The 25,422-nt window shown below is 38.4% G+C and overlaps 2 protein-coding genes across 7 annotated transcripts; both read right to left on the bottom strand.

Moving 5' to 3' along the window:
- Positions 1-298: 298 nt before the first annotated feature.
- Positions 299-7,236, bottom strand: LOC111606849 (solute carrier family 43 member 3-like). 4 transcript variants are annotated; one of them, XM_023328187.1, is made up of 13 exons: positions 6,976-7,236; positions 6,429-6,694; positions 6,124-6,253; positions 5,101-5,147; positions 4,947-5,023; positions 3,985-4,254; positions 3,766-3,905; positions 2,805-2,914; positions 2,586-2,729; positions 2,319-2,426; positions 2,044-2,230; positions 1,675-1,798; positions 299-1,590 (listed from the first exon to the last, which is right to left on the bottom strand). In XM_023328187.1, exons 2-13 carry the CDS (start codon positions 6,613-6,615, stop codon positions 1,468-1,470), a joined length of 1,647 nt encoding a protein of 548 aa, XP_023183955.1. In that variant the 5' UTR covers positions 6,616-6,694; positions 6,976-7,236; the 3' UTR covers positions 299-1,467. The 4 variants fall into 4 exon arrangements, with proteins under 4 accessions (XP_023183955.1, XP_023183957.1, XP_023183956.1 ...); XM_023328189.1 differs by having other exon boundaries at positions 3,985-4,077; positions 6,976-7,233; XM_023328190.1 differs by having other exon boundaries at positions 1,498-1,590; positions 2,044-2,096.
- A 4,431-nt stretch (positions 7,237-11,667) lies between these two features.
- Positions 11,668-23,093, bottom strand: LOC111606990 (solute carrier family 43 member 3-like). Of its 3 annotated transcripts, none has more exons than XM_023328660.1 (13): positions 22,823-23,093; positions 22,276-22,541; positions 21,971-22,100; positions 20,941-20,987; positions 20,787-20,863; positions 19,825-20,094; positions 19,606-19,745; positions 18,645-18,754; positions 18,426-18,569; positions 18,159-18,266; positions 13,011-13,063; positions 12,003-12,126; positions 11,668-11,915 (listed from the first exon to the last, which is right to left on the bottom strand). In XM_023328660.1, the coding sequence occupies exons 2-13, from the start codon at positions 22,460-22,462 to the stop codon at positions 11,830-11,832; spliced, it is 1,476 nt and encodes a 491-aa protein (XP_023184428.1). In that variant the 5' UTR covers positions 22,463-22,541; positions 22,823-23,093; the 3' UTR covers positions 11,668-11,829. The 3 variants fall into 3 exon arrangements, with proteins under 3 accessions (XP_023184428.1, XP_023184430.1, XP_023184429.1); XM_023328662.1 differs by lacking the exon at positions 22,823-23,093 and adding an exon at positions 18,015-18,070 and having other exon boundaries at positions 13,011-13,150; positions 19,825-19,917; positions 22,276-22,806; XM_023328661.1 differs by lacking the exon at positions 22,823-23,093 and having other exon boundaries at positions 19,825-19,917; positions 22,276-22,805.
- Between the last annotated feature and the right edge of the window lie 2,329 nt (positions 23,094-25,422).

Here is a 25,422-nt window from a genome sequence, read left to right on the forward strand (position 1 = left end):
AGTAAAGACTGTATAAAAATATTATTATGTTGGCTCAGGACGTTTGTGTTGTTACACCACTTTAAGAGAGTTTGCCATCTTCAGACAGCAATAATAAGATTTGTGGAACTTTGTCTTTTTTTCATGCAAATAAAATAAGCATAACTTGAAAACTTTTTTTTGAACAAGAATTGAATCTTTTTCACCTTCATCTGTTGGTGTATGCTGCCAAAAGAACAAGCACCACACATAAAACCTAACGCACAAATGACAGATTATAAACAAAAGAAATAACATGACGCATTAGTCAGCTACAGAAAAAAATTTATTAGATGAAAGAAAAAACAAGGTCTCAAGAAAATCATGTTAACATCATATAATCAACTTTTGTTTTGCGCCACGTAAGAGCTCCAGTATGTGAGGTGAAACCATGAAACAAATTAAAAGGATTAGAAGATGATAAATGTGGTTGAGCAGTATGCATAGCTTGGTGATCGACAGGCCCTTTCCAACAAGATACAGGTTGTTTTTTCATCTGGGTCCACCGTCTGCAGGGCGGAAAGTTTGGCACAATGTGATTCTGAAACTGGGAGTCAAGCCATGCCTCATTATTACCTTGAGCATTACCAACTACAGCCTGACTAAACTCCACACTGAAGTTGAACTCTCGACTTAGTCTCTGGAGAGTATCTGGTGTTTCTCAGGTATTGACCCACGGAGAGGGGTCAAGTAGGTTTGTGGATTTTTACAGCCCACTAGTTGAAGCAGTCGCCTTTCTGCAGATTCAGACTCCAGACAAAAGTTTTGACTTGTTCATTACCCAGCCTTCTTTGAATCTTTGAAAGGTCTCCTAAAAGTGTTTCCATATTCTGAAACTGCACAGCAGGATGGTTGGTATTTGCTCAAGCAGGACACATTATGGACACCACCAGATGTTTTTTTAATATTTCAACTGGGCAGAGAAACTAGGGGCATACCCAGAACATAAAAGTTCAACCTTCCTGACCGAAAACAATTATTTGTTTATTTTTTAAAATCACAGTTGGATCTGTAAATGGGCCTGTTCTGATGTGAGACAGATCTGGCAACTTTAACACCTCTGCAGTATTTAGATTTATGCTCATGTGATCTTTGGGTTAGACAGGAGAAACAAGATGTGTGTGTTGCTGAGTTACAGACTCCCTTTCATCAACAGGGCGGCTAAACTGTAAAATTTTAGGCAAGCCACTATGATTGTTATGAAATTATCTGGTAAATAAGCCTCATCCGGTCTGTAACATTTCAAGGACAACCCATAATAAGTGTTCATTTCTTACTTGAGAGAAATTCAGTATATAAAATCTGCTAGATAAACAGTTGGGTTAACATTTAATTAAAGCTTATGCCCGTAATATATTTTCAAACCCAGCACAGTGAATCTGTTTGTCACAACTGGTACAATGGCACAGTCATTCATGTGGGGAACATTGTCCCATCAGTCAGTGGGCTTCAAGAGGAGAAAGCTGTGGTTTCCCTCTTGTCTCTCAGAGAGGCGAGTTTTCGACAGTGGAGGTAAACAGAGAGGGGATGTACGAAGGGCAGCAAGCTGAGCAGCGTCAGGCTAATGTTCACCTGCGCACACAGAAGACATGAGAGAGGAAGTCATTAGAGGGAGGGATCACAGCTAAGTTAACTGAGAGATAAGTCAGCACTCACGTATAAAGGATCTCCACCCAGAGCTCCGTTCACCAGAGCAAAGCAGGGATACTGCAGCAGACAAAACAACGCAGCCAGCGACGTACCAAGACCATACAGCTTCCCGAAGTGACACGATGGAAACCTTATCAACAAATAAAGAAAACTTCAAATAAAAATGAACTCTTTAAAGGTAAATGTACAGGGTTCAATTTGTGCCAAAATCAAACCCCCTTAAATGAAATAACATCTATTCATGTTTAAGAAAAAAATGTAACAGGTTTTAGTTTCATAATGTGTCCTTAATCCCGTTCAACTTCTTTTTCTTTTTTCATAACACAAACGTGCTTCCTGCTTTTCAGATTTCACTTGGCCGAAGATGATACTCACGCCACGCTGATGAAGGCTGCGATGCCGCCGTAGAGGAAGGAGCGGTTCAGCACCTGCAGGATGAAGGTGAGGTACTGAAGCGGCAGGGAGGGGATGGAGGCACACAGAGAGAACAAGACGCACTGCAGCGCAGTCAGGAATAAAGAAAGCACAGACGCCCGCAGGTCGGCCTCATGCACAGTCTCTCCTACAAGCATTGACAATCACGTGTAAATATATCACAGCATGGCTCCTTGTCTTTCCTGAGCTTCTCCTGTAAATGTCCAGCAGGTTACCGGCAGCCCGAGGTTTCCCCCTGTGTCTGTCCATGATGAGGCCGTTCCAGGGAGCGCACAGCACAGCGCACAGCTGGGTGAAAGCAAAGGCGTTGGTGTACTGGCTCACTGCACAGATACATGCACATACAAAAATATGGTCAGCAAACAATGTTTTGATAGGAATCCCACAGGTTGAGTTGACTGCAAAGTAGCAGCAAAACCTTCAAAAACGCAGCATATTGACTCAAATAATAATTTTTCTGATAAGAGCAAGGAAGGCGTCACCCAGAGAGGAATCTCCGTCTGTCAGCCTGAGCAGCATGGGGTTGAGGGTCCCGATGAACAGGAAGTGCCTGAGCTGCATCACCGACAGCCAGAGCAGGTGGCCCACAAAGAACCTGGACAGCAAACACTCTCGGAAAGTCTTCTCTGAGAGGAACAAACACTCAATAAACCCAGAGAAGACGGACCAGGAGCCAAAGCACAGAAAGACGGATTACAAACCTTGTTTTAGAGGGACGTCCTTTGTAAACGGTGTGTCCTCTGCTCCTGTAAGTGCACAGCTGTTTGCAGTCACCTCACTGCTCATAGTCTCTAATGGACCACAAGAAACCCTGCAAATAAATTAAAAACAAGTCAAACATGAAAGTCAGTCATAATTTCAGTTTTATCTTTCGTAAACATGTATTTTTGTGTTTACTAGCCTGAAGATGTTCAGGGACATATTGACCCACAACCACCACAATTTGTTTGGTTTGTCTATTTATTCCTAAGTTATTTTTAACTTAGGAATCCAGAAATCTTTAATTCATAACTGTATACTTTGCTAACTATTTGAAATGTCTTTCAATCATTGGACTGGTTACATATTTGAAAAGACTGACTCACAATAGAGCTTGAGTTATGTATGAAGAGTTTGAGAAAATAAATAGTTTATCATTGTTTGTATAACAGTAGCCCTGTACGGCAATAACACAAAGTCTTACCAAGTATTTTTGTCTAGTGTGCAAAAATACTAGACAAAAATATAAGTTAGTTGGTCTTGAAATAAGACCAACTAACTTAAAAGTTTGTTTTAAGTCAATAATTCTTGGACATAGATTAAAAAAGTACTAGTTCCACAGACATTTGTTCTTTTTAACTAAAAACTGAAAAAACATGTCATGAAAGATGGCATTGTGTGCCATTCTTTTAGTATAAAAAAAGTTTTCACTCTAAATAACTTTGAAAAATATACAGAAATAGATCGGTCCATGCAGAGGTAAAAGCACCTTCATGTCTGTCAAACAAGTAATCTAATTAATGTACAAAAAAATAAAGTCATTTTAAAGAGATTAAAATGAAGCTAAAGAAATCGCATTTCGGTCACAGTTAAAGATGCAGTTAAATAGAGTTATTATGCCAGTAGTAAAAGAAGACTTCTAAAGTGGCTTAACGTTGCTACACCCAGGAGGTTTGTTCGCACCCGTACGCGTAGCGATCAGGCAGTGGGTGAGGAATGAAGGTTCTGGGCAGCAGGAAGAACGTCCTGAGGATGTGGACGACGCTGCAGGCCGACAGAAAGAGGAAGGAAGTGCGGAGAGAGACGCCAGACTCATGTAACAACTGCAGAGACAAGAAGACTTAGTGGCATCCGTGAGCTCTTTACTCTTGTACAAAATCGTACTTTCTGAATGTTTGTCACCTTAATGATGAGGAAGAGTGCTGAGGAAGAATCAAAAGCTCCATTATAAAGATTGATTATGGTAGAGCGACGTGAGTCAAACAGGTTTCCAATCTTCAGGAGGCAAAACAGATCAATATCATATTGAAGCTTTTGTACATGATAAAACTTGAACTCAAAGGAAACTGAACTGCATTTTGAAGAGTTGAACTTAGGGATACGATTAGGAGACGACACACAATGCCATCTTTCACTAAGCATCAATTCCTCCTGAGGCGACTGGTGGTCTGTCTACACAAGATCATAAGCCTGATGTTACAAAATTCGCCAGAAAACTTACCAAAAGACAAACATTTCTTTGGAAAGTGGATCATGGAAGAAGTTAATAAGTGATCCTGGTCATGTGTTTTTTCTCTAGCTTCCTTTAGGGGATCATTTACTGACAATAAAACTATTTTAGACAAAAAATTAGTCAGAGAAAGGACTTTAAGTTGCACCTTTTCCTAAAATTAAAAGTAGATTATCTTACCGTTAGCCTTTATAGACCTGCCATAGTAAATATGCACAGCACTGCACGACATTTTGGGTTAATAATATATTCCAAGCACTCTTCAAAGTCTGGAAAGTGTTTTTAGTCGTGCATTGTCTTTATTTGCACTCATCACCCCTGGAGCCAGAAGGTCATGGCCTGGCCAACATCTGTTTTGCCTGTGAATGAAGCCCTTCCACTAAAAACCTCTAAAAAGTTTCAAATCAAGTCCTCTCATCTGACTTTCTGCGAAAATTTAGCGCTAAGCATAATGAACAAACGTATACTATCCTCAGGCAAACAGATGTGCCTAACACTATCACAGAGTTAAAAGATGCCATTCAAGCAACGAAAGCTTCACTCACAGCCTGCGCTTTTTGAACTGCTGCACAGTCATTCCTGATCTTTCAAGAAAAAATATTGTGCTGACAGACATGTATAAAACCCAACGTACCTGCATGTTTGTGATCAGAAATAAAATGCCTCCGATAGCCAAAAGGGGGAGAGCTAGGAAGAGCAGGAAAGACAGAGCTGATGGAAAGGAGAAAAAGATAAGAAAGAGACGCAGTAGCTTGTTTAAGCTGGTAGAAATTATCATTGTTTCTCACCCGGCGAAGAGAGCGCCACCATCAGGGAGCCAGTGGTGTAAAGAAATCTGTTGAGAGATGGGGCTGTCTTAGAATAAGCGAAACAGAACAGATTATAATTTTTCTTCCTTTTTCAAATGGATGATCCCAAATGAATCGATTTCACATCATCTCTTGTCCTTGTCAGAAAATGTTGGAGTGGAAAAGACACAGCAGGAGAAAAGATCTGTGATGTTTTGATCCAGCTGCAAGCAACAGTCTGAGCGTCTGAGTCTACCTTTAATTTGTTTTTGTCAACATATTTACTTGAAACAAAGAAGAATATTGTCTGTGCAAACCAGAACCTGGTATTTTCACACATGTTCAGGTTGCTTTGAAGTATTATTCAGAAAATCATCTATTAAGAATAATTCATAGAAATGAGAAGATTCACCAAGTCCTGTTGAAAAATAAAAAATCACACCATTAATTGCATTTAAGACCCTTGACAAAGAGTGACTCCACTATGAAAAACACATAGATGCACTTTGCTCTACTCAGCAATCCCTATGAACAATCTCATGCTTTGTGTTGTTTGACCTGACATTTTCCAACCTCACATCAACATTATGCTACATGGTAAATGGACTTGGATCTAAATGGATTTGAGTTTGGCATAAAGTTGAAGATTGCTGTCTTTCAGCAACATTAATCTGCTCCAAAGATCAGAGAACAAACTGACGGTTGTCATGTCAACAAAACTCTAAAGTCTTCTGCAGTTTTTTCCTAGAATTACCCTGAATTTAACTCCACATATTTTCATAGAAAGTTTGTTCAGCTTCCCAACATCCCACAGCAACATCTTGTTTCACCATGATGTCTTCAGATTGTTGTGCACAGAGGTTTCTAACAAACCAGAACATCTGTATTTAAACTGAGACAATTTGATAAAGTCCCAATTGACTAAAGTTAGTCACTGTAAGTCTCTAAATGGATGAAAGTTTTAGAGGAGCATGCAGCAAACAAATGCATATCCCCGTGGTTTATAAACACAGTTTTACTCACATTGCCAAGAGTCGAGCCACTGTGGTACCAAAGTGATCAAAAAGGAAGCCGTTGGGCAGCGCGAAAAAGTTGTTTATAAAAGAGGTGATGGTGAAAATAAGTGAAAACTGCTCATCTTGTGCACTGCAGTCTGTTGGTAATGCAGAGAAAGACATAAACAAGAAGACAGCGGTGTATTTAGATGCATAATTGATAAACAGGTTATGCAATAATTTTGAAAACAATGCAGTAACATTTACAGTTAAAGCTTAAAATTGAGCAAATTGTGACGAATAAACCAGCAGCAGTGGAAACATCAAGCTGACCTAATTTCTGAGTGTCATTGACTCCTGTTGTGTTAAAGCACAGAGAACTGAAGTAGCCGTCCTCCTTGAGGACAAAAACAAGAGAAGCCCATCCGAACACGACCCCGGCGAAGCACAGACACTCCACCAGGCCCGTAACGAAGGTGAGGCAGCGTCGCACCGACAACTTGTTCTCCAACACCTGCATGCTCACTCAGATACAACTATCAGCAGCAACAACAAACAAACTCTTTCACACAAGCAATTTTAGTTTCTGCACCTGCCTCCTAACAACCAAGAGAAGAGAAAATGTCTTTACTTTGCTGGTTTCCTTAAAGAGAATAAAGGTTTGAACAAGTTTATGACACAGATGATGAAGAAGCACAGCAGAGCTAACGTTTTAAAGCAATATTATAAGATAGAACAGAAAATATCTGCTGTGAGCCTGCAGGGAATGCTGCAGAAACACACATTTCAGTGACAAAAACTAACAGTTAATATCACAGATATATGCAGAAGTAACCATTTTGCATTGCAAACACACGGAAACCTGCAAAAACAAACCAACCTTCGTCAAGTTGCAGTTTTCTGAGAGGGTTGCCACAGCTCAAGATTGCCTCCCTTAATACTTTCAGGAAGAACAGATTCTTTCTCGGGTCAAGCAGTCCTCCTTTATGTAGAGCAGCTATTCCCTCCTCTTCCTCATCCCATAGTTTCCTCCCTCTTCTCTTTCCCCTGTCTTCTTCTTCTCCCTCTGAAAAAGCCTCTTCCTCGGGGTGTTAGTCTCTGAGTAGAATAATCTTTCCTGTTTAAAGTCACACAGCAGATGCTGCAAGGTCTGGACGGGCAGTTTCTGTCACAGCGTCATGTGATGGAGATACTATGGATATAGAGGCAGATGGAAATGCTGATAGGTCTGATCAGTATTTAAAATGTGGCTCCAATTAAAGATAATGAAACTTTGACTGTGTTAACAAGAATTTGATCCATTTGAATTTGAGTGAAGTTGAAGAGCTTTGGTATGTCAAATGAAGGTTTGGAAAGGTGACAACAAAAGCCAAAGGATGGAACGGTTAGGAGGCACAAACATTAACCTAAATTGGAAAATACCACAAGACGGAATGTGACTGAAATGATAATGAGCCTAAATGTCAGTGGGATTGTTGATTAATATTTTCTCAAACCGAGTTAATTATGTCCGAATGGCTTTAATTCTCTTTAACCCTGAAGGCCTAGATAGAGCAGGCCTGAGAGCAGAACAGAGAGAAAGAAATTAAAAATATATGTTTGAGTTATATGGATTATATGTCATGGTTGCAAGTGATGATGCAGAAAACTGACTTATGTTTAAGTCAATAAGTTGATTTATGACTGCAGATAGGTTACTTACCAAAACTAAGACAAGTCCCATCATAAATCAAGAAGCCTGGTGCTGTTTGTCTTTCCACTGTGCCTTTAATTAACTGATTTATTAATAATCTGTTTTACAAAATGCTTCATGAGAATCACTTTAAAACTGTACATTTATCTAAACCTTTCTGTTGTAACTTACTCATTCCTCTGAAGTGGCTGCAAATCTCTCATTTTTGCAATTCATAATATCTCTACATTGGTATGTATCACTTTAAAATGAAAAATTGCCAGAAAATGTATAAAAAAAAAAAATTGAACGATTTATCATCTCTTGTCCAGCTCCCTCTGGAGGCAGAAACGTGCCTGTGCAACTTTTCTTTGAATCAGCCGCATTTTGCCTTTTCCCGTTACTTCTGTTGATCTTCTGGAAACTGACTGCATTGACACACTTCATTTATAAGACCACAAATAGAAGCTCTGATTCTTCATTTTTGTTTCCTGTTTAATTTTTGTAAATTTATTTCAGACGTGAAAACTCAGATTTCATCTTCCTTTATCTCTATTTTCAGCAGAAACATACATTTCTGTTTTTTTATGTATAGCTAAAAACAAGTCAGTCTATTTGATTGCTGTATTGATGCCACACCTAACTTTCTAGTGTTTCAGTTGTGAGCTGGAAACCCAGTAGCATTAGATAATTGTTGTGCTCAGTGTCAGTGACCAACTAACTGCTCTGTTAATTATACAAACCATTATTTCTCAACTATTTGCTTGTATTTTATGCATTCAATGACTAATTATCAGAACTTTAAGTGTCATTGCAGGTAAATAATCTAAGAAGAGGGAAACAGTTAAGTGTACAAATATGCTTGTATAATGGCAGCAATATTAGACTTTGAGTTTTGACTTTGTGAGAAACCTCTGAATGTTAAAGTCTGACAGGCCACTCAGTTTCAAAGAAGCCATTTTTCTAAAACCAACACACAACCAGAGCTATGCTGTGGTCTGATGAAACTAAAATTTTAGCGTTTGACCAAACTGACCATCTTTTCAAACAGAAAGAAAATGCAGCAGCTTGCAGACCTGAGAACATCATTTAAGTGACGGTATCAAGTTAAAGGATGATTTTCTGCAGGAGGGACTAATATTTTTCACTAAAAAAGATGGCATCCATTTAAAAAAAAGTAGTGGGGAAATTGCAAAGCAACAACTCAAAATATACAACAAAAAAAAGTCATTAGATAGACAAAATTCCTGAGGTTGCAGCAGTATTAATCAACAAAGTGTCCTAAGGAAATTAATGTCAGTCAATATTGCAGTTTCAATACTTTACAATTCCTCCTTTTGAAATGTAAGACTAATCCAGTTGCACATTTATCAAAGTTAAATGCATTTTTGGAAAACTCTCAGATTAACTCAGAAAAACAAACATTTTGATAACTGAAATGTATCAGGTTTTTATTCAGGATGGATTTTTGTACGTAAAAACGTGTCTGTACAATTGATAAGATAAGATAGATAAATCTTTATTGTCATTGTCACAAGGACAACGAAATTCAAAGGGTGCCATCAGTCGGTGCACATGCCCAAAAACAAAAAATAACTGTCTCACAATTGCACTTTTTTTCACAACCTGTAGGTGGCAGTTGACCTCAGTTTAACAAAAGCAACAGAATGTGAAGAACATTAATTCCCTTCATCACACATTTAATCAAAAGCTACATTTTGTTCAGCAATGTTATATCCATATCAATATTTATCAATATCTCCTTAAAAAATACTAATCAGCTTTAGTTTGGCACTTTCCCTCGGAATATAAAATGTCCCCTTTTGACCCTTTACACATTTTAACACAGTATGTCTATATGTCTCCATGTTTAACATAAAAACACTGAAATAATGACACTCCACATAATGGACAAAAACACGACGTCAACGTGATAAAAAGAAATGTTTTTCTGGTCAGAAGGAAATAAATCTGCTGTGCAGCCAGCAGAGGGCAGAGATGTTTCCTCTCTGATGTAGCCGTTCAAATCTATGCTGAGTAACTTTTATACTGAACACGTTGTTATTACGGTCACTGCAATGGTCCTTAATCTGTTTCATAATAAAAATAAACGCATTTTCCCTTTCAGCAATAAATGGCACATATTAGGCATCAAACAACAAACGTACAACAAATTTGTTTAAGTATGACTGACCTACGCAGAAAAACAATGAATGACCTACGCAGAATATCTGTGCAAAAAAGAAAAAAAAGAGTTACTTCAAGCATCAGATGACTGAGTAAATACATAAAAAGGTTGTTGGAATGAAGTGAAACTTGCAAAAGGTAAAGGAGAGAAACAGACGTTCACTTTTTTAGTAGATTAGATTAGATTAGATAGCATTTATTGTCATTGAACAGAATTCAACGAAATTTCCATTGCAGCTCCCGTGCAAAAGGTCAAATATATACAGTATAAATAAGCAAACACACAATAATAATAATAACAATATATACAACTAAAAGGCACTCAACCACACCAAAGAAGTAGCAGCAGGTCCAATTATGGCAAAATGCAGATGATGTGACAGTGCAAAGTGCAGAACAATATGGCTGTGTGGGGGTGGGGGATATGTATGTGTGACTGCGAGGTTATGATATGTGTGGGAGGGGGGGACGGCAGGGAGTAATGGCTCTGACGGCTGTGGGGAAGAAACTGTTTCTCAGTCTATTTGTTGTAGTCCGTATATTCCTGTACCGCTTGCCTGATGGCAGCGGCACAAACAGTCTGTGGCCTGGGTGGCTGGAATCCATGGCTATGGATCCAGCTCTCTTCTTGACCCGGTCTGTGTAAATGGAGTCCAGGTCTGGGAGGGGGCATCCCACAATGCCTTGTGCTGTTCTCACCACCCGTGTCAGTTGTTTCCTCTCCAGTGCTGTGCAGCTACCATACCACACAGTACAGTAGATCTTCCTTCTCCCTCTTAATCTAAAATCCCTTTTTCTTGATCTGACAGGGAGTCTCTACTTGTATACATGCATCTTTGCTTGTTTAAGAATTTGTTTGAAATGCAAAAACAAGATGCTATCAGCAGGATTGTCATTCCACATTATTCCTGATTTATGGAGGTTGACATTGAATTTGTGACAAAAGACCTGCTGGACCAAAACTCTACGTTTTCCTTAGTTGTATTTATTTACCATAGGGCATCTGATATGCTGACTGCATAAGCATAATTTTCAATGTCATTATCCCAGAGTGTAGAAGAACATTACGCTACCAGATTATGAGATTATTCATGGATGGCAGGTTTTAAGCCAAATGCCATCTGTGAAAAGGTTGCTTTTACCCTAGAAGAGGACAGCAAGTTATTTATCTACATGCAAGGCTTTAATTATTTAGAATTAGTTATGCATGCTTTCCATCCCTCAACTGTGACATCATATATCTAAATGCCGCTAAACTAAGTAGTGAAACATGATCATATTTGTGCAAAGGCTCTAACAGGTTGAGTGTGTGGATAAAATACAAGCCCTGTATTATACACAGATCTTTTAGAGCTGCATGAGACGGTACACTTTGGTCTGGAATTAGCTGGTTGCTCCTGAGATTTCAGATCGGCACAGCTTGACAGTGTGACTGTGAGGATTTGTAATTTTATGCCTGTGTGGGACACTTAGGACTATCTATATAAAGAACTCTGGTTTAAGGTGAAACTGTAAAATGATCACAAAATTTACTGAAAATAAAGTTCTTTTAGTTTCTAGTCAAGAAATGATACTCGGGGGCGTGCTGTGGTGGCGCAGGGGGTTAGCACGCCCCACGTTTGGAGGCCTTAGTCCTCGACGCGGACGACTCCCGGTCCCGACGACCTTTGCAACATGTCTCCCCCCCTCTCCTCACCCTCCTTCCTGTCTGCCTACTGTAGAAAAAATACGAGCCACTAGCGCTGCAAAAACTCTTCGGAGAAAAAAAAAGAAAAAAAAAAGAAATGATACTCGACCACCATGGTGGAAAGCTTTAAAGAGAAATCACCATCCTCGTTTTGCACTCTTTAAGATGAGGCTTTGCTCTTTGCTCTCTCAGAGGCAAGATTTCGACAATGCATGTAGACGAAGACGGGATGTATGAAGGCAAACACGCTGAGCAGCGTCAGGCCGACGTTCACCTGCACACACATGAAGAGGGGAGGCCATGAGAGGAGGGTTCATAGCTGAATTAGCATACAGCTGGTACAGATAAAAACTGTGCTCACGTATAAAGGATCTCCACCCAGAGGTCCTTTCACCAGAGCAAAGCAGGGATACTGCAGCAGAGAAAACACTGCAGACAGAACCATGACCAGACCGTACAGCTTCCCAAAGTGGCAAGATGGAAACCTACAAAGATGCAACAAATTAGCCGTAAACATACATGATCAATTAAACTCAACAAAACCAGTACCAAATAAAGATCCTTCAAGGAGAAATCTAACTGGGCTCTGAGGCCAAAAGCTTTATCAGCAGGAGGGATTCCTGTAAACTAACGCGTTAATGCAATCAGCTGGACTTCCTTAGATAAACTTTAAACAATCTGGATTAGATCATCAACTGACTACAAGTGCCTTTCAGATTGAACTGTGCTGTTTGTTACTTAATCTAAACATGATAAGATGGTTAGGACAGAATCAGTTTCAGGTAAGAACTGAAACTGTCTTGTAAAATGCTTTGAGATTACATTTGTTTTGAATTTCTGCCGTTTAAATGAACTGAACAAAAATTGGACTTGGATACCAATAAAAAGCTCGGCTGTCAGAATAAAAATAACATTTAAACTTTAAGATATTGAACATATTTTTCATTAAATCCTCATTGCTGTAGTAAAAATGTTTTTATAGGTTTGATGTAATGTTTCAATTATATGTGGAAAATCATAATTTTTACCAGATTAAAGGCTTGAAAACATGAGCCTGTTAATGCCCATATAATGTGTTTCATTTATGAGCAACTGAAGTAAATAAACTTTTAAATGTCATTCTAATTTATTGAATATGAATGTAGAGGTACACTAAGCATACACATTTTATATAGTGTATTATTCTCTTGGCATTAAAAACAGGATTAAATAAACACAAAATATTTCAGTTTCTTAATGTCACTGAATACAAAAAGCCAATCACAAACTACAAAATGTTTGTGGTTTCACTGTCAAACCATATTTATGCAAAATGACTTAAAATTAAGTCTAGCACCATGACAATTTCTGCAAATGCATCCATACTCACGCCACGCTGATGAAGGCTGCGTTGCCGCCGTAGAGGAAGGAGCGGTTCAGCACCTGCAGGATGAAGGTGAGGTACTGAAGTGGCAGGGAGGGGATGGAGGCACACAGAGAGAACAAGATGCACTGCAGCGCAGTCAGGAACTAGAAAATTTCGGAAGAAATTTAGCCGGGGCCTGCCAAGGCGCGCCCGTCGGGCATGGGCCCGGCGTCGTCGCGCCACAAATCGGCGTCGACGCCAAAGGACGCCGCGACGTGATCAGTGGCACGCGGAGAACCGCAAGAACGTTAAGCGAGGCGGACGTGCACCGTTCGGTACGATTTAAAATGTTGTCAAGGCTTTTATTTTGGAAGTTTTGTTAACCTTCATTTCAAAGGGCCAAACTAATCCCATGCGTAATAGTCCTTGGGTTAAAATAGTTATATAATGCTCAAAACACAAGTAGCTGATGTAAAAATATTCAAGGCTTTTATTTTGAAATTTTCAGTATGCTTCATTTCAAAGGGCCAAACTAATACCACGTGTAACAGTGCTTTGGATGAAAAAGTCAAATAAAGCCAAAAAGAGCAATTACGTCATGTAAAATTATTCAAGGCTTTTATTTTGAAATTTTCAGAATGCTTCATTTCAAAGGGCCAAACTAATACCACGTGTAACAGTGCTTTGGATGAAAAAGTCAAATAAAGCCAAAAAGAGCAATTACCTGATGTAAAAATATTCAAGGCTTTTATTTTGAAATTATTATTATGCTCCATTTTAAAGTTCCAAACTAATCCCATGTGTAACAGTGCTTTGGATGAAAAAGTCATATAAAGCCAAAAACAGCAATTACCTGATGTAAAAATATTCAAGGCTTTTATTTTGAAATTTTCAGTATGCTTCATTTCAAAGTTCCAAAGTAATCCCATGTGTAACAGTGCTTTGGATGAAAACGTCAAATAAAGCCAAAAACAGCAATTACCTGATGTAAAAATATTCAAGGCTTTTATTTTGAAATTATTATTATGCTCCATTTTAAAGTTCCGAACTAATCCCATGTGTAACATTGCTTTGGATGAAAAAGTCATATACGGCCAAAAAGAGCAATTACTTCATGTAAAATATTCAAGGCTTTTATTTTGAAATTTTCAGTATGCTTCATTTTAAAGTTCTGAACTAATACCACGTGTAAGAGTGCTTTGGATGAAAAAGTCAAATAAAGCCAAAAAGAGCAATTACGTCATGTAAAAATATTCAAGGCTTTTATTTTGAAACTTTTGTTAAGCTTCATTTCAAAGGGCCAAACTAATACCACGTGTAACAGTGCTTTGGATGAAAAAGTCAAATAAAGCCAAAAAGAGCAATTACATGATGTAAAAATATTCAAGGCTTTAATTTTGAAATTTTTGTTAATATTCATTTCAAAGGGCCAAACTAATACCATGTGTAACAGTGCTTTGGATGAAAAAGTCAAATAAAGCCAAAAAGAGCAATTACGTCATGTAAAAATATTCAAGGCTTTTATTTTGAAATTTGCAGGATGCTTCATTTCAAAGGGCCAAACTAATCCCATGCGTAATAGTCCTTCGGTTAAAATAGTTATATAATGCTCAAAACACAAGTAGCTGATGTAAAAATATTCAAGGCTTTTATTTTGAAATTTTTGTTAAGCTTCATTTTAAAGGGCCAAACTAATACCATGTGTAACAGTGCTTTGGATGAAAAAGTCAAATAAAGCCAAAAAAGAGCAATTACGTCATGTAAAAATATTCAGGGCTTTTATTGTGAAATTTTCAATATGCTTAATTTTAAAGTGTAAAACTAATCCCATGTGTAACAGTTACTGAGTTAAATCAGTTATATACAGCCCAAAGCAGCAAGTAGTTGTAAAGGCCAGTTCTCAGTCCTGATCTGTTTCAACTGAGGATAGATAGAACTACAACGATGCGTATTCGTAGTCCTAACCAGCAGCCAATAGCCTCTTGAGTTCCGTTGCTATGGCAAATAATGGTCTCAGCAGGTGTGAGCTCTGAGCTGTGAGCTCTCAAACACACAAGTGTGTTTGAGCAAACACACTTTACTGAAAAAAAGCATTGGAAACAAATCCTTCTTGTTCGGGAACCGTAATACATATTCGAAAAGCGTTTTAAGCGTATGACAGTTCAATGTGTCTTCTGCGATAGTCCCGAGATTCATATCTGTACCTCACTCAGAGCATTTACAGTGATGAGAGAAAGAAATGTTGTGCCCAGATATGAACCGAGGTCGGCTGTCACTCTAATATGAGCAAAAATGAGAAACTTTGGGTCGCTTAGAGGCAAATTGTGGACAAACCATAACTGGTATCGACGAGCCGTCTTCACTTTCGAAGAGATCACAGACGTATCTACAAAATGAAATTTGAATGGCATTTCTAGGTGAATTTGTGACGACACAGCAAATCCTCAAAAATAGGGTATTTCTAGGATTTTTCCCATTGAGTTATAATGGGGTTTTTTTCGTAGTTTTTTGCGAATTATGTCGCCATGTTAATCCCGAATCCCACCAAAAGTAATAGCTGGAATGGCGTGAATTTTCTGCACGTTTTGATACCTCTTTTGTAGGTGTGCACGCAGCGGTATGAGCCGCATTAACGGTTACGGATGAAAAATAAAGAATAATAATAATAACTAGAAAATTTCGGAAGAAATTTAGCCGGGGCCTGCCAAGGCGCGCCCGTGGGGTTCGGGCCCGGCGTCGTCACGCCACAAATCGGCATCGACGCTAAAGAACGCCGCAACGTAATCAATGGCACGCGGAGAACCGCAAGAACGTTAAGCGAGGCGGACGTGCACCATTCAGTACGATTTAAAATTTTTGTCAAGGCTTTTATTTTGGAAGTTTTGTTAAACTTCATTTTAAAGTTCCGAACTAATCCCATGTGTAACAGTGCTTTGGATGAAAAAGTCATACAAAGCCAAAAACAGCAATTGCATGATGTAAAAACTATTCAAGGCTTTTATTTTGAAATTTTCAGTATGCTCCATTTTAAAGTTCTGAACGAATCCCATGTGTAACAGTGCTTTGGATAAAAAAGTCACATAAAGCCAAAAAGCGCAATTACCTGATGTAAAAATATGCAAGGCTTTTATTTTGAAATTATTATTATGCTCCATTTTAAAGTTCCGAACTAATCCCATGTGTAACAGTGCTTTGGATGAAAAAGTCACATAAAGCCAAAAAGCGCAATTACCTGATGTAAAAATATTCAAGGCTTTTATTTTGAAATTATTATTATGCTCCATTTTAAAGTTCCGAACAAATCCCATGTGTAACAGTGCTTTGGATGAAAAAGTCATATACGGCCAAAAAGAGCAATTACATGACATAAAAATATTCAAGGCTTTTATTTTGAAATTTTCAGTATGCTTCATTTCAGAGGGCCAAACTATTCCATTGTGTAACAGTGCTTTGGATAAAAAAGTCACATAAAGCCAAAAAGCGCAATTACCTGATGTAAAAATATTCAAGGCTTTTATTTTGAAATTATTATTATGCTCCATTTTAAAGTTCCGAACTAATCCCATGTGTAACATTGCTTTGGATGAAAAAGTCATATACGGCCAATAAGAGCAATTACGTCATGTAAAATATTCAAGGCTTTTATTTTGAAATTATTATTATGCTCCATTTTAAAGTTCCAAACTAATCCCATGTGTAACATTGCTTTGGATGAAAAAGTCATATACGGCCAAAAAGAGCAATTACGTCATGTAAAATATTCAAGGCTTTTATTTTGAAATTTTCAGTATGCTTAATTTTAAAGTTCCAAACTAATCCCATGTGTAACAGTTACTGAGTTCAATCAGTTATATACAGCCCATAGCAGCAGGTAGTTCTAAAGGCCAGTTCTCAGTCCTGATCTGTTTCAACTGAGGATAGATAGAACTACAGCGATGCGTATCTGTAGTCCAAATCAGCAGCCAATAGCCTCTTGAGTTCCGTTGCTATGGTAAATAATGGTCTCAGCAGGTGTGAGCTCTGAGCGCTGAGCTCTCAAACACACAATTGTGTGTTTGAGCAAACACATTTTACTGACAAAAAAGCATTGGAAACAAATCCTTCTTGTTCGGGAACCGTAATACATATTCGAAAAGCGTTTGCAGCGTATGACAGTTCAATGTGTCTTCTGCGATAGTCCCGAGATTCATATCTGTACCTCACTCAGAACATTTACAGCGATGAGAGAAAGAAATGTTGTGCCCAGATCTGAAATTCTATTCAAATACATGGGAGAGAGCCTCAGACAGCCTCAGAAAATCCTGTCGCATGACTTTGCTCTGAAGCACCGTGACAGAAAACCGTACGGTCTAGATAAATTTCGAAAACATTTTACCGGAGCAGACAGGCGTATCAATGTCAGGACCGATTTTGATACTAATCGTGCGATATTTGTGGGCGTGATGGCGATTTCAAAAATGATTTGGGTTGAAAAAGTTGTCTTCATCTCTCACTCTAAGCAGCCAGAAACGCACTCTAACTTGAGCAAAAATGAGAAACTTTGGGTCGCTTAGAGGCAAATTGTGGACAAACCGTAACTGGTATCGACGAGCCGTCTTCACTTTCGAAGAGATCACAGACGTATCTACAAAATGAAATTTGAATGGCATTTCTAGGTGAATTTGTGACGACACAGCAAATCCTCAAAAATAGGGTATTTCTAGGATTTTTCCCATTGAGTTATAATGGGGTTTTTTTCGCAGTTTTTTGCGAATTATGTCGCCACGTTAAGCCCAAATCCCACCAAAAATAATAGCTCCAATGGCGTGAATTTTCTGCACGTTTTGATACCTCATTTGTAGGTGTGCACCCAGCGGTACGAGCCGCATTAACGGTTACGGAAGAAAAATAAAGAATTATAATAATATTAAAGAGACGCTTGTTGGGTGTAGAGTAATAGGTTCCTGCCATTGCTTTGCATGGCAGGCCCCAATAAAGAAACTTTTCTTGGGAGAATAGCAATAGGTTCCTGCCATTGCTTTGCATGGCAGGCCCCAATAAAGAAAGCACAGACGCCCTCAGGTCGGCCTCATGCTCCGTCTCTCCTACAAGCATTGACAATCACGTGTAAATATATCACAGCATGGCTCCTTGTCTTTCCTGAGCTTCTCCTGTAAATGTCCAGCAGGTTACCTGCAGCCCGAGGTTTTCCCCTGTGTCTGTCCATGATGAGGCCGTTCCAGGGAGCGCACAGCACAGCGCACAGCTGGGTGAAAGCAAAGGCGTTGGTGTACTGGCTCACTGCACAGATACATGCACATACAAGAATATGGTCAGCAAACAATGTTTTGATAGGAATCCCACAGGTTGAGTTGACTGCAAAGTAGCAGCAAAACCTTCAAAAACGCAGCATATTGACTCAAATAATAATTTTTCTGATAAGAGCAAGGAAGGCGTCACCCAGAGAGGAATCTCCGTCTGTCAGCCTGAGCAGCATGGGGTTGAGGGTCCCGATGAACAGGAAGTGCCTGAGCTGCATCACCGACAGCCAGAGCAGGTGGCCCACAAAGAACCTGGACAGCAAACACTCTCGGAAAGTCTTCTCTGAGAGGAACAAACACTCAATAAACCCAGAGAAGACGGACCAGGAGCCAAAGCACAGAAAGACGGATTACAAACCTTGTTTTAGAGGGACGTCCTTTGTAAACGGTGTGTCCTCTGCTCCTGTAAGTGCACAGCTGTTTGCAGTCACCTCACTGCTCATAGTCTCTAATGGACCACAAGAAACCCTGCAAATAAATTAAAAACAAGTCAAACATGAAAGTCAGTCATAATTTCAGTTTTATCTTTCGTAAACATGTATTTTTGTGTTTACTAGCCTGAAGATGTTCAGAGACATATTGACCCACAACCACCACAATTTGTTTGGTTTGTCTATTTATTCCTAAGTTATTTTTAACTTAGGAATCCAGAAATCTTTAATTCATAACTGTATACTTTGCTAACTATTTGAAATGTCTTTCAATCATTGGACTGGTTACATATTTGAAAAGACTGACTCACAATAGAGCTTGAGTTATGTATGAAGAGTTTGAGAAAATAAATAGTTTATCATTGTTTGTATAACAGTAGCCCTGTACGGCAATAACACAAAGTCTTACCAAGTATTTTTGTCTAGTGTGCAAAAATACTAGACAAAAATATAAGTTAGTTGGTCTTGAAATAAGACCAACTAACTTAAAAGTTTGTTTTAAGTCATCAATTCTTGGCCATAGATTAAAAAAGTACTAGTTCCACAGACATTTGTTTTTTTTAACTAAAAACTGAAAAAACATGTCATGAAAGATGGCATTGTGTGCCATTCTTTTAGTATAAAAAAAGTTTTCACTCTAAATAACTTTGAAAAATATACAGAAATAGATCGGTCCATGCAGAGGTAAAGGCACTTTCATGTCTGTCAAACAAGTAATCTAATTAATGTACAAAAAAATAAAGTCATTTTAAAGAGATTAAAATGAAGCTAAAGAAATCGCATTTCGGTCACAGTTAAAGATGCAGTTAAATAGAGTTGTTATGCCAGTAGTAAAAGAAGACTTCTAAAGTGGCTTAACGTTGCTACACCCAGGAGGTTTGTTCGCACCCGTACGCGTAGCGATCAGGCAGTGGGTGAGGAATGAAGGTTCTGGGCAGCAGGAAGAACGTCCTGAGGATGTGGACGACGCTGCAGGCCGACAGAAAGAGGAAGGAAGTGCGGAGAGAGACGCCAGACTCATGTAACAACTGCAGAGACAAGAAGACTTAGTGGCATCCGTGAGCTCTTTACTCTTGTACAAAATCGTACTTTCTGAATGTTTGTCACCTTAATGATGAGGAAGAGTGCTGAGGAAGAATCAAAAGCTCCATTATAAAGATTGATTATGGTAGAGCGACGTGAGTCAAACAGGTTTCCAATCTTCAGGAGGCAAAACAGATCAATATCATATTGAAGCTTTTGTACATGATAAAACTTGAACTCAAAGGAAACTGAACTGCATTTTGAAGAGTTGAACTTAGGGATACGATTAGGAGACGACACACAATGCCATCTTTCACTAAGCATCAATTCCTCCTGAGGCGACTGGTGGTCTGTCTACACAAGATCATAAGCCTGATGTTACAAAATTCGCCAGAAAACTTACCAAAAGACAAACATTTCTTTGGAAAGTGGATCATGGAAGAAGTTAATAAGTGATCCTGGTCATGTGTTTTTTCTCTAGCTTCCTTTAGGGGATCATTTACTGACAATAAAACTATTTTAGACAAAAAATTAGTCAGAGAAAGGACTTTAAGTTGCACCTTTTCCTAAAATTAAAAGTAGATTATCTTACCGTTAGCCTTTATAGACCTGCCATAGTAAATATGCACAGCACTGCACGACATTTTGGGTTAATAATATATTCCAAGCACTCTTCAAAGTCTGGAAAGTGTTTTTAGTCGTGCATTGTCTTTATTTGCACTCATCACCCCTGGAGCCAGAAGGTCATGGCCTGGCCAACATCTGTTTTGCCTGTGAATGAAGCCCTTCCACTAAAAACCTCTAAAAAGTTTCAAATCAAGTCCTCTCATCTGACTTTCTGCGAAAATTTAGCGCTAAGCATAATGAACAAATGTATACTATCCTCAGGCAAACAGATGTGCCTAACACTTTCACAGAGTTAAAAGATGCCATTCAAGCAACGAAAGCTTCACTCACAGCCTGCGCTTTTTGAACTGCTGCACAGTCATTCCTGATCTTTCAAGAAAAAATATTGTGCTGACAGACATGTATAAAACCCAACGTACCTGCATGTTTGTGATCAGAAATAAAATGCCTCCGATAGCCAAAAGGGGGAGAGCTAGGAAGAGCAGGAAAGACAGAGCTGATGGAAAGGAGAAAAAGATAAGAAAGAGACGCAGTAGCTTGTTTAAGCTGGTAGAAATTATCATTGCTTCTCACCCGGCGAAGAGAGCGCCACCATCAGGGAGCCAGTGGTGTAAAGAAATCTGTTGAGAGATGGGGCTGTCTTAGAATAAGCGAAACAGAACAGATTATAATTTTTCTTCCTTTTTCAAATGGATGATCCCAAATGAATCGATTTCACATCATATCTTGTCCTTGTCAGAAAATGTTGGAGTGGAAAAGACACAGCAGGAGAAAAGATCTGTGATGTTTTGATCCAGCTGCAAGCAACAGTCTGAGCGTCTGAGTCTACCTTTAATTTGTTTTTGTCAACATATTTACTTGAAACAAAGAAGAATATTGTCTGTGCAAACCAGAACCTGGTATTTTCACACATGTTCAGGTTGCTTTGAAGTATTATTCAGAAAATCATCTATTAAGAATAATTTATAGAAATGAGAAGATTCACCAAGTCCTGTTGAAAAATAAAAAATAAAAAATCACACCATTAATTGCATTTAAGACTTTTGAAAAAGAATGACTCCACTATGAAAAACACATAGATGCACTTTGCTCTACTCAGCAATCCCTATGAACAATCTCATGCTTTGTGTTGTTTGACCCGACATTTTCCAACCTCACATCAACATTATGCTACATGGTAAATGGACTTGGATCTAAATGGATTTGAGTTTGGCATAAAGTTGAAGATTGCTGTCTTTCAGCAACATTAATCTGCTCCAAAGATCAGAGAACAAACTGACGGTTGTCATGTCAACAAAACTCTAAAGTCTTCTGCAGTTTTTTCCTAGAATTACCCTGAATTTAACTCCACATATTTTCATAGAAAGTTTGTTCAGCTTCCCAACATCCCACAGCAACATCTTGTTTCACCATGATGTCTTCAGATTGTTGTGCACAGAGGTTTCTAACAAACCAGAACATCTGTATTTAAACTGAGACAATTTGATAAAGTCCCAATTGACTAAAGTTAGTCACTGTAAGTCTCTAAATGGATGAAAGTTTTAGAGGAGCATGCAGCAAACAAATGCATATCCCCGTGGTTTATAAACACAGTTTTACTCACATTGCCAAGAGTCGAGCCACTGTGGTACCAAAGTGATCAAAAAGGAAGCCGTTGGGCAGCGCGAAAAAGTTGTTTATAAAAGAGGTGATGGTGAAAATAAGTGAAAACTGCTCATCTTGTGCACTGCAGTCTGTTGGTAATGCAGAGAAAGACATAAACAAGAAGACAGCGGTGTATTTAGATGCATAATTGATAAACAGGTTATGCAATAATTTTGAAAACAATGCAGTAACATTTACAGTTAAAGCTTAAAATTGAGCAAATTGTGACGAATAAACCAGCAGCAGTGGAAACATCAAGCTGACCTAATTTCTGAGTGTCATTGACTCCTGTTGTGTTAAAGCACAGAGAGCTGAAGTAGCCGTCCTCCTTGAGGACAAAAACAAGAGAAGCCCATCCGAACACGACCCCGGCGAAGCACAGACACTCCACCAGGCCCGTAACGAAGGTGAGGCAGCGTCGCACCGACAACTTCTTCTCCAACACCTGCATGCTCACTCAGATACAACTATCAGCAGCAACAACAAACAAACTCTTTCACACAAGCAGTTTTAGTTTCTGCACCTGCCTCCTAACAACCAAGAGAAGAGAAAATGTCTTTACTTTGCTGGTTTCCTTAAAGAGAATAAAGGTTTGAACAAGTTTATGACACAGATGATGAAGAAGCACAGCAGAGCTAACGTTTTAAAGCAATATTATAAGATAGAACAGAAAATATCTGCTGTGAGCCTGCAGGGAATGCTGCAGAAACACACATTTCAGTGACAAAAACTAACAGTTAATATCACAGATATATGCAGAAGTAACCATTTTGCATTGCAAACACACGGAAACCTGCAAAAACAAACCAACCTTCGTCAAGTTGCAGTTTTCTGAGAGGGTTGCCACAGCTCAAGATTGCCTCCCTTAATACTTTCAGGAAGAACAGATTCTTTCTCGTGTCACGCAGTCCTCCTTTATGTAGAGCAGCTATTCCCTCCTCTTCCTCATCCCATAGTTTCCTCCCTCTTCTCTTTCCCCTGTCTTCTTCTTCTCCCTCTGAAAAAGCCTCTTCCTCGGGGTGTTAGTCTCTGAGTAGAATAATCTTTCCTGTTTAAAGTCACACAGCAGATGCTGCAAGGTCTGGACGGGCAGTTTCTGTCACAGCGTCATGTGATGGAGATACTATGGATATAGAGGCAGATGGAAATGCTGATAGGTCTGATCAGTATTTAAAATGTGGCTCCAATTAAAGATAATGAAACTTTGACTGTGTTAACAAGAATTTGATCCATTTGAATTTGAGTGAAGTTGAAGAGCTTTGGTATGTCAAATGAAGGTTTGGAAAGGTGACAACAAAAGCCAAAGGATGGAACGGTTAGGAGGCACAAACATTAACCTAAATTGGAAAATACCACAAGACGGAATGTGACTGAAATGATAATGAGCCTAAATGTCAGTGGGATTGTTGATTAATATTTTCTCAAACCGAGTTAATTATGTCCGAATGGCTTTAATTCTCTTTAACCCTGAAGGCCTAGATAGAGCAGGCCTGAGAGCAGAACAGAGAGAAAGAAATTAAAAATATATGTTTGAGTTATATGGATTATATGTCATGGTTGCAAGTGATGATGCAGAAAACTGACTTATGTTTAAGTCAATAAGTTGATTTATGACTGCAGATAGGTTACTTACCAAAACTAAGACAAGTCCCATCATAAATCAAGAAGCCTGGTGCTGTTTGTCTTTCCACTGTGCCTTTAATTAACTGATTTATTAATAATCTGTTTTACAAAATGCTTCATGAGAATCACTTTAAAACTGTACATTTATCTAAACCTTTCTGTTGTAACTTACTCATTCCTCTGAAGTGGCTGCAAATCTCTCATTTTTGCAATTCATAATATCTCTACATTGGTATGTATCACTTTAAAATGAAAAATTGCCAGAAAATGTATAAAAAAAAAAAATTGAACGATTTATCATCTCTTGTCCAGCTCCCTCTGGAGGCAGAAACGTGCCTGTGCAACTTTTCTTTGAATCAGCCGCATTTTGCCTTTTCCCGTTACTTCTGTTGATCTTCTGGAAACTGACTGCATTGACACACTTCATTTATAAGACCACAAATAGAAGCTCTGATTCTTCATTTTTGTTTCCTGTTTAATTTTTGTAAATTTATTTCAGACGTGAAAACTCAGATTTCATCTTCCTTTATCTCTATTTTCAGCAGAAACATACATTTCTGTTTTTTTATGTATAGCTAAAAACAAGTCAGTCTATTTGATTGCTGTATTGATGCCACACCTAACTTTCTAGTGTTTCAGTTGTGAGCTGGAAACCCAGTAGCATTAGATAATTGTTGTGCTCAGTGTCAGTGACCAACTAACTGCTCTGTTAATTATACAAACCATTATTTCTCAACTATTTGCTTGTATTTTATGCATTCAATGACTAATTATCAGAACTTTAAGTGTCATTGCAGGTAAATAATCTAAGAAGAGGGAAACAGTTAAGTGTACAAATATGCTTGTATAATGGCAGCAATATTAGACTTTGAGTTTTGACTTTGTGAGAAACCTCTGAATGTTAAAGTCTGACAGGCCACTCAGTTTCAAAGAAGCCATTTTTCTAAAACCAACACACAACCAGAGCTATGCTGTGGTCTGATGAAACTAAAATTTTAGCGTTTGACCAAACTGACCATCTTTTCAAACAGAAAGAAAATGCAGCAGCTTGCAGACCTGAGAACATCATTTAAGTGACGGTATCAAGTTAAAGGATGATTTTCTGCAGGAGGGACTAATATTTTTCACAAAAAAAGATGGCATCCATTTAAAAAAAAGTAGTGGGGAAATTGCAAAGCAACAACTCAAAATATACAACAAAAAAAAGTCATTAGATAGACAAAATTCCTGAGGTTGCAGCAGTATTAATCAACAAAGTGTCCTAAGGAAATTAATGTCAGTCAATATTGCAGTTTCAATACTTTACAATTCCTCCTTTTGAAATGTAAGACTAATCCAGTTGCACATTTATCAAAGTTAAATGCATTTTTGGAAAACTCTCAGATTAACTCAGAAAAACAAACATTTTGATAACTGAAATGTATCAGGTTTTTATTCAGGATGGATTTTTGTACGTAAAAACGTGTCTGTACAATTGATAAGATAAGATAGATAAATCTTTATTGTCATTGTCACAAGGACAACGAAATTCAAAGGGTGCCATCAGTCGGTGCACATGCCCAAAAACAAAAAATAACTGTCTCACAATTGCACTTTTTTTCACAACCTGTAGGTGGCAGTTGACCTCAGTTTAACAAAAGCAACAGAATGTGAAGAACATTAATTCCCTTCATCACACATTTAATCAAAAGCTACATTTTGTTCAGCAATGTTATATCCATATCAATATTTATCAATATCTCCTTAAAAAATACTAATCAGCTTTAGTTTGGCACTTTCCCTCGGAAT

The sequence above is a fragment of the Xiphophorus maculatus genome, chromosome 23 (genome assembly GCF_002775205.1).
Source record: "Xiphophorus maculatus strain JP 163 A chromosome 23, X_maculatus-5.0-male, whole genome shotgun sequence".
NCBI lineage: Eukaryota > Metazoa > Chordata > Actinopteri > Cyprinodontiformes > Poeciliidae > Xiphophorus > Xiphophorus maculatus.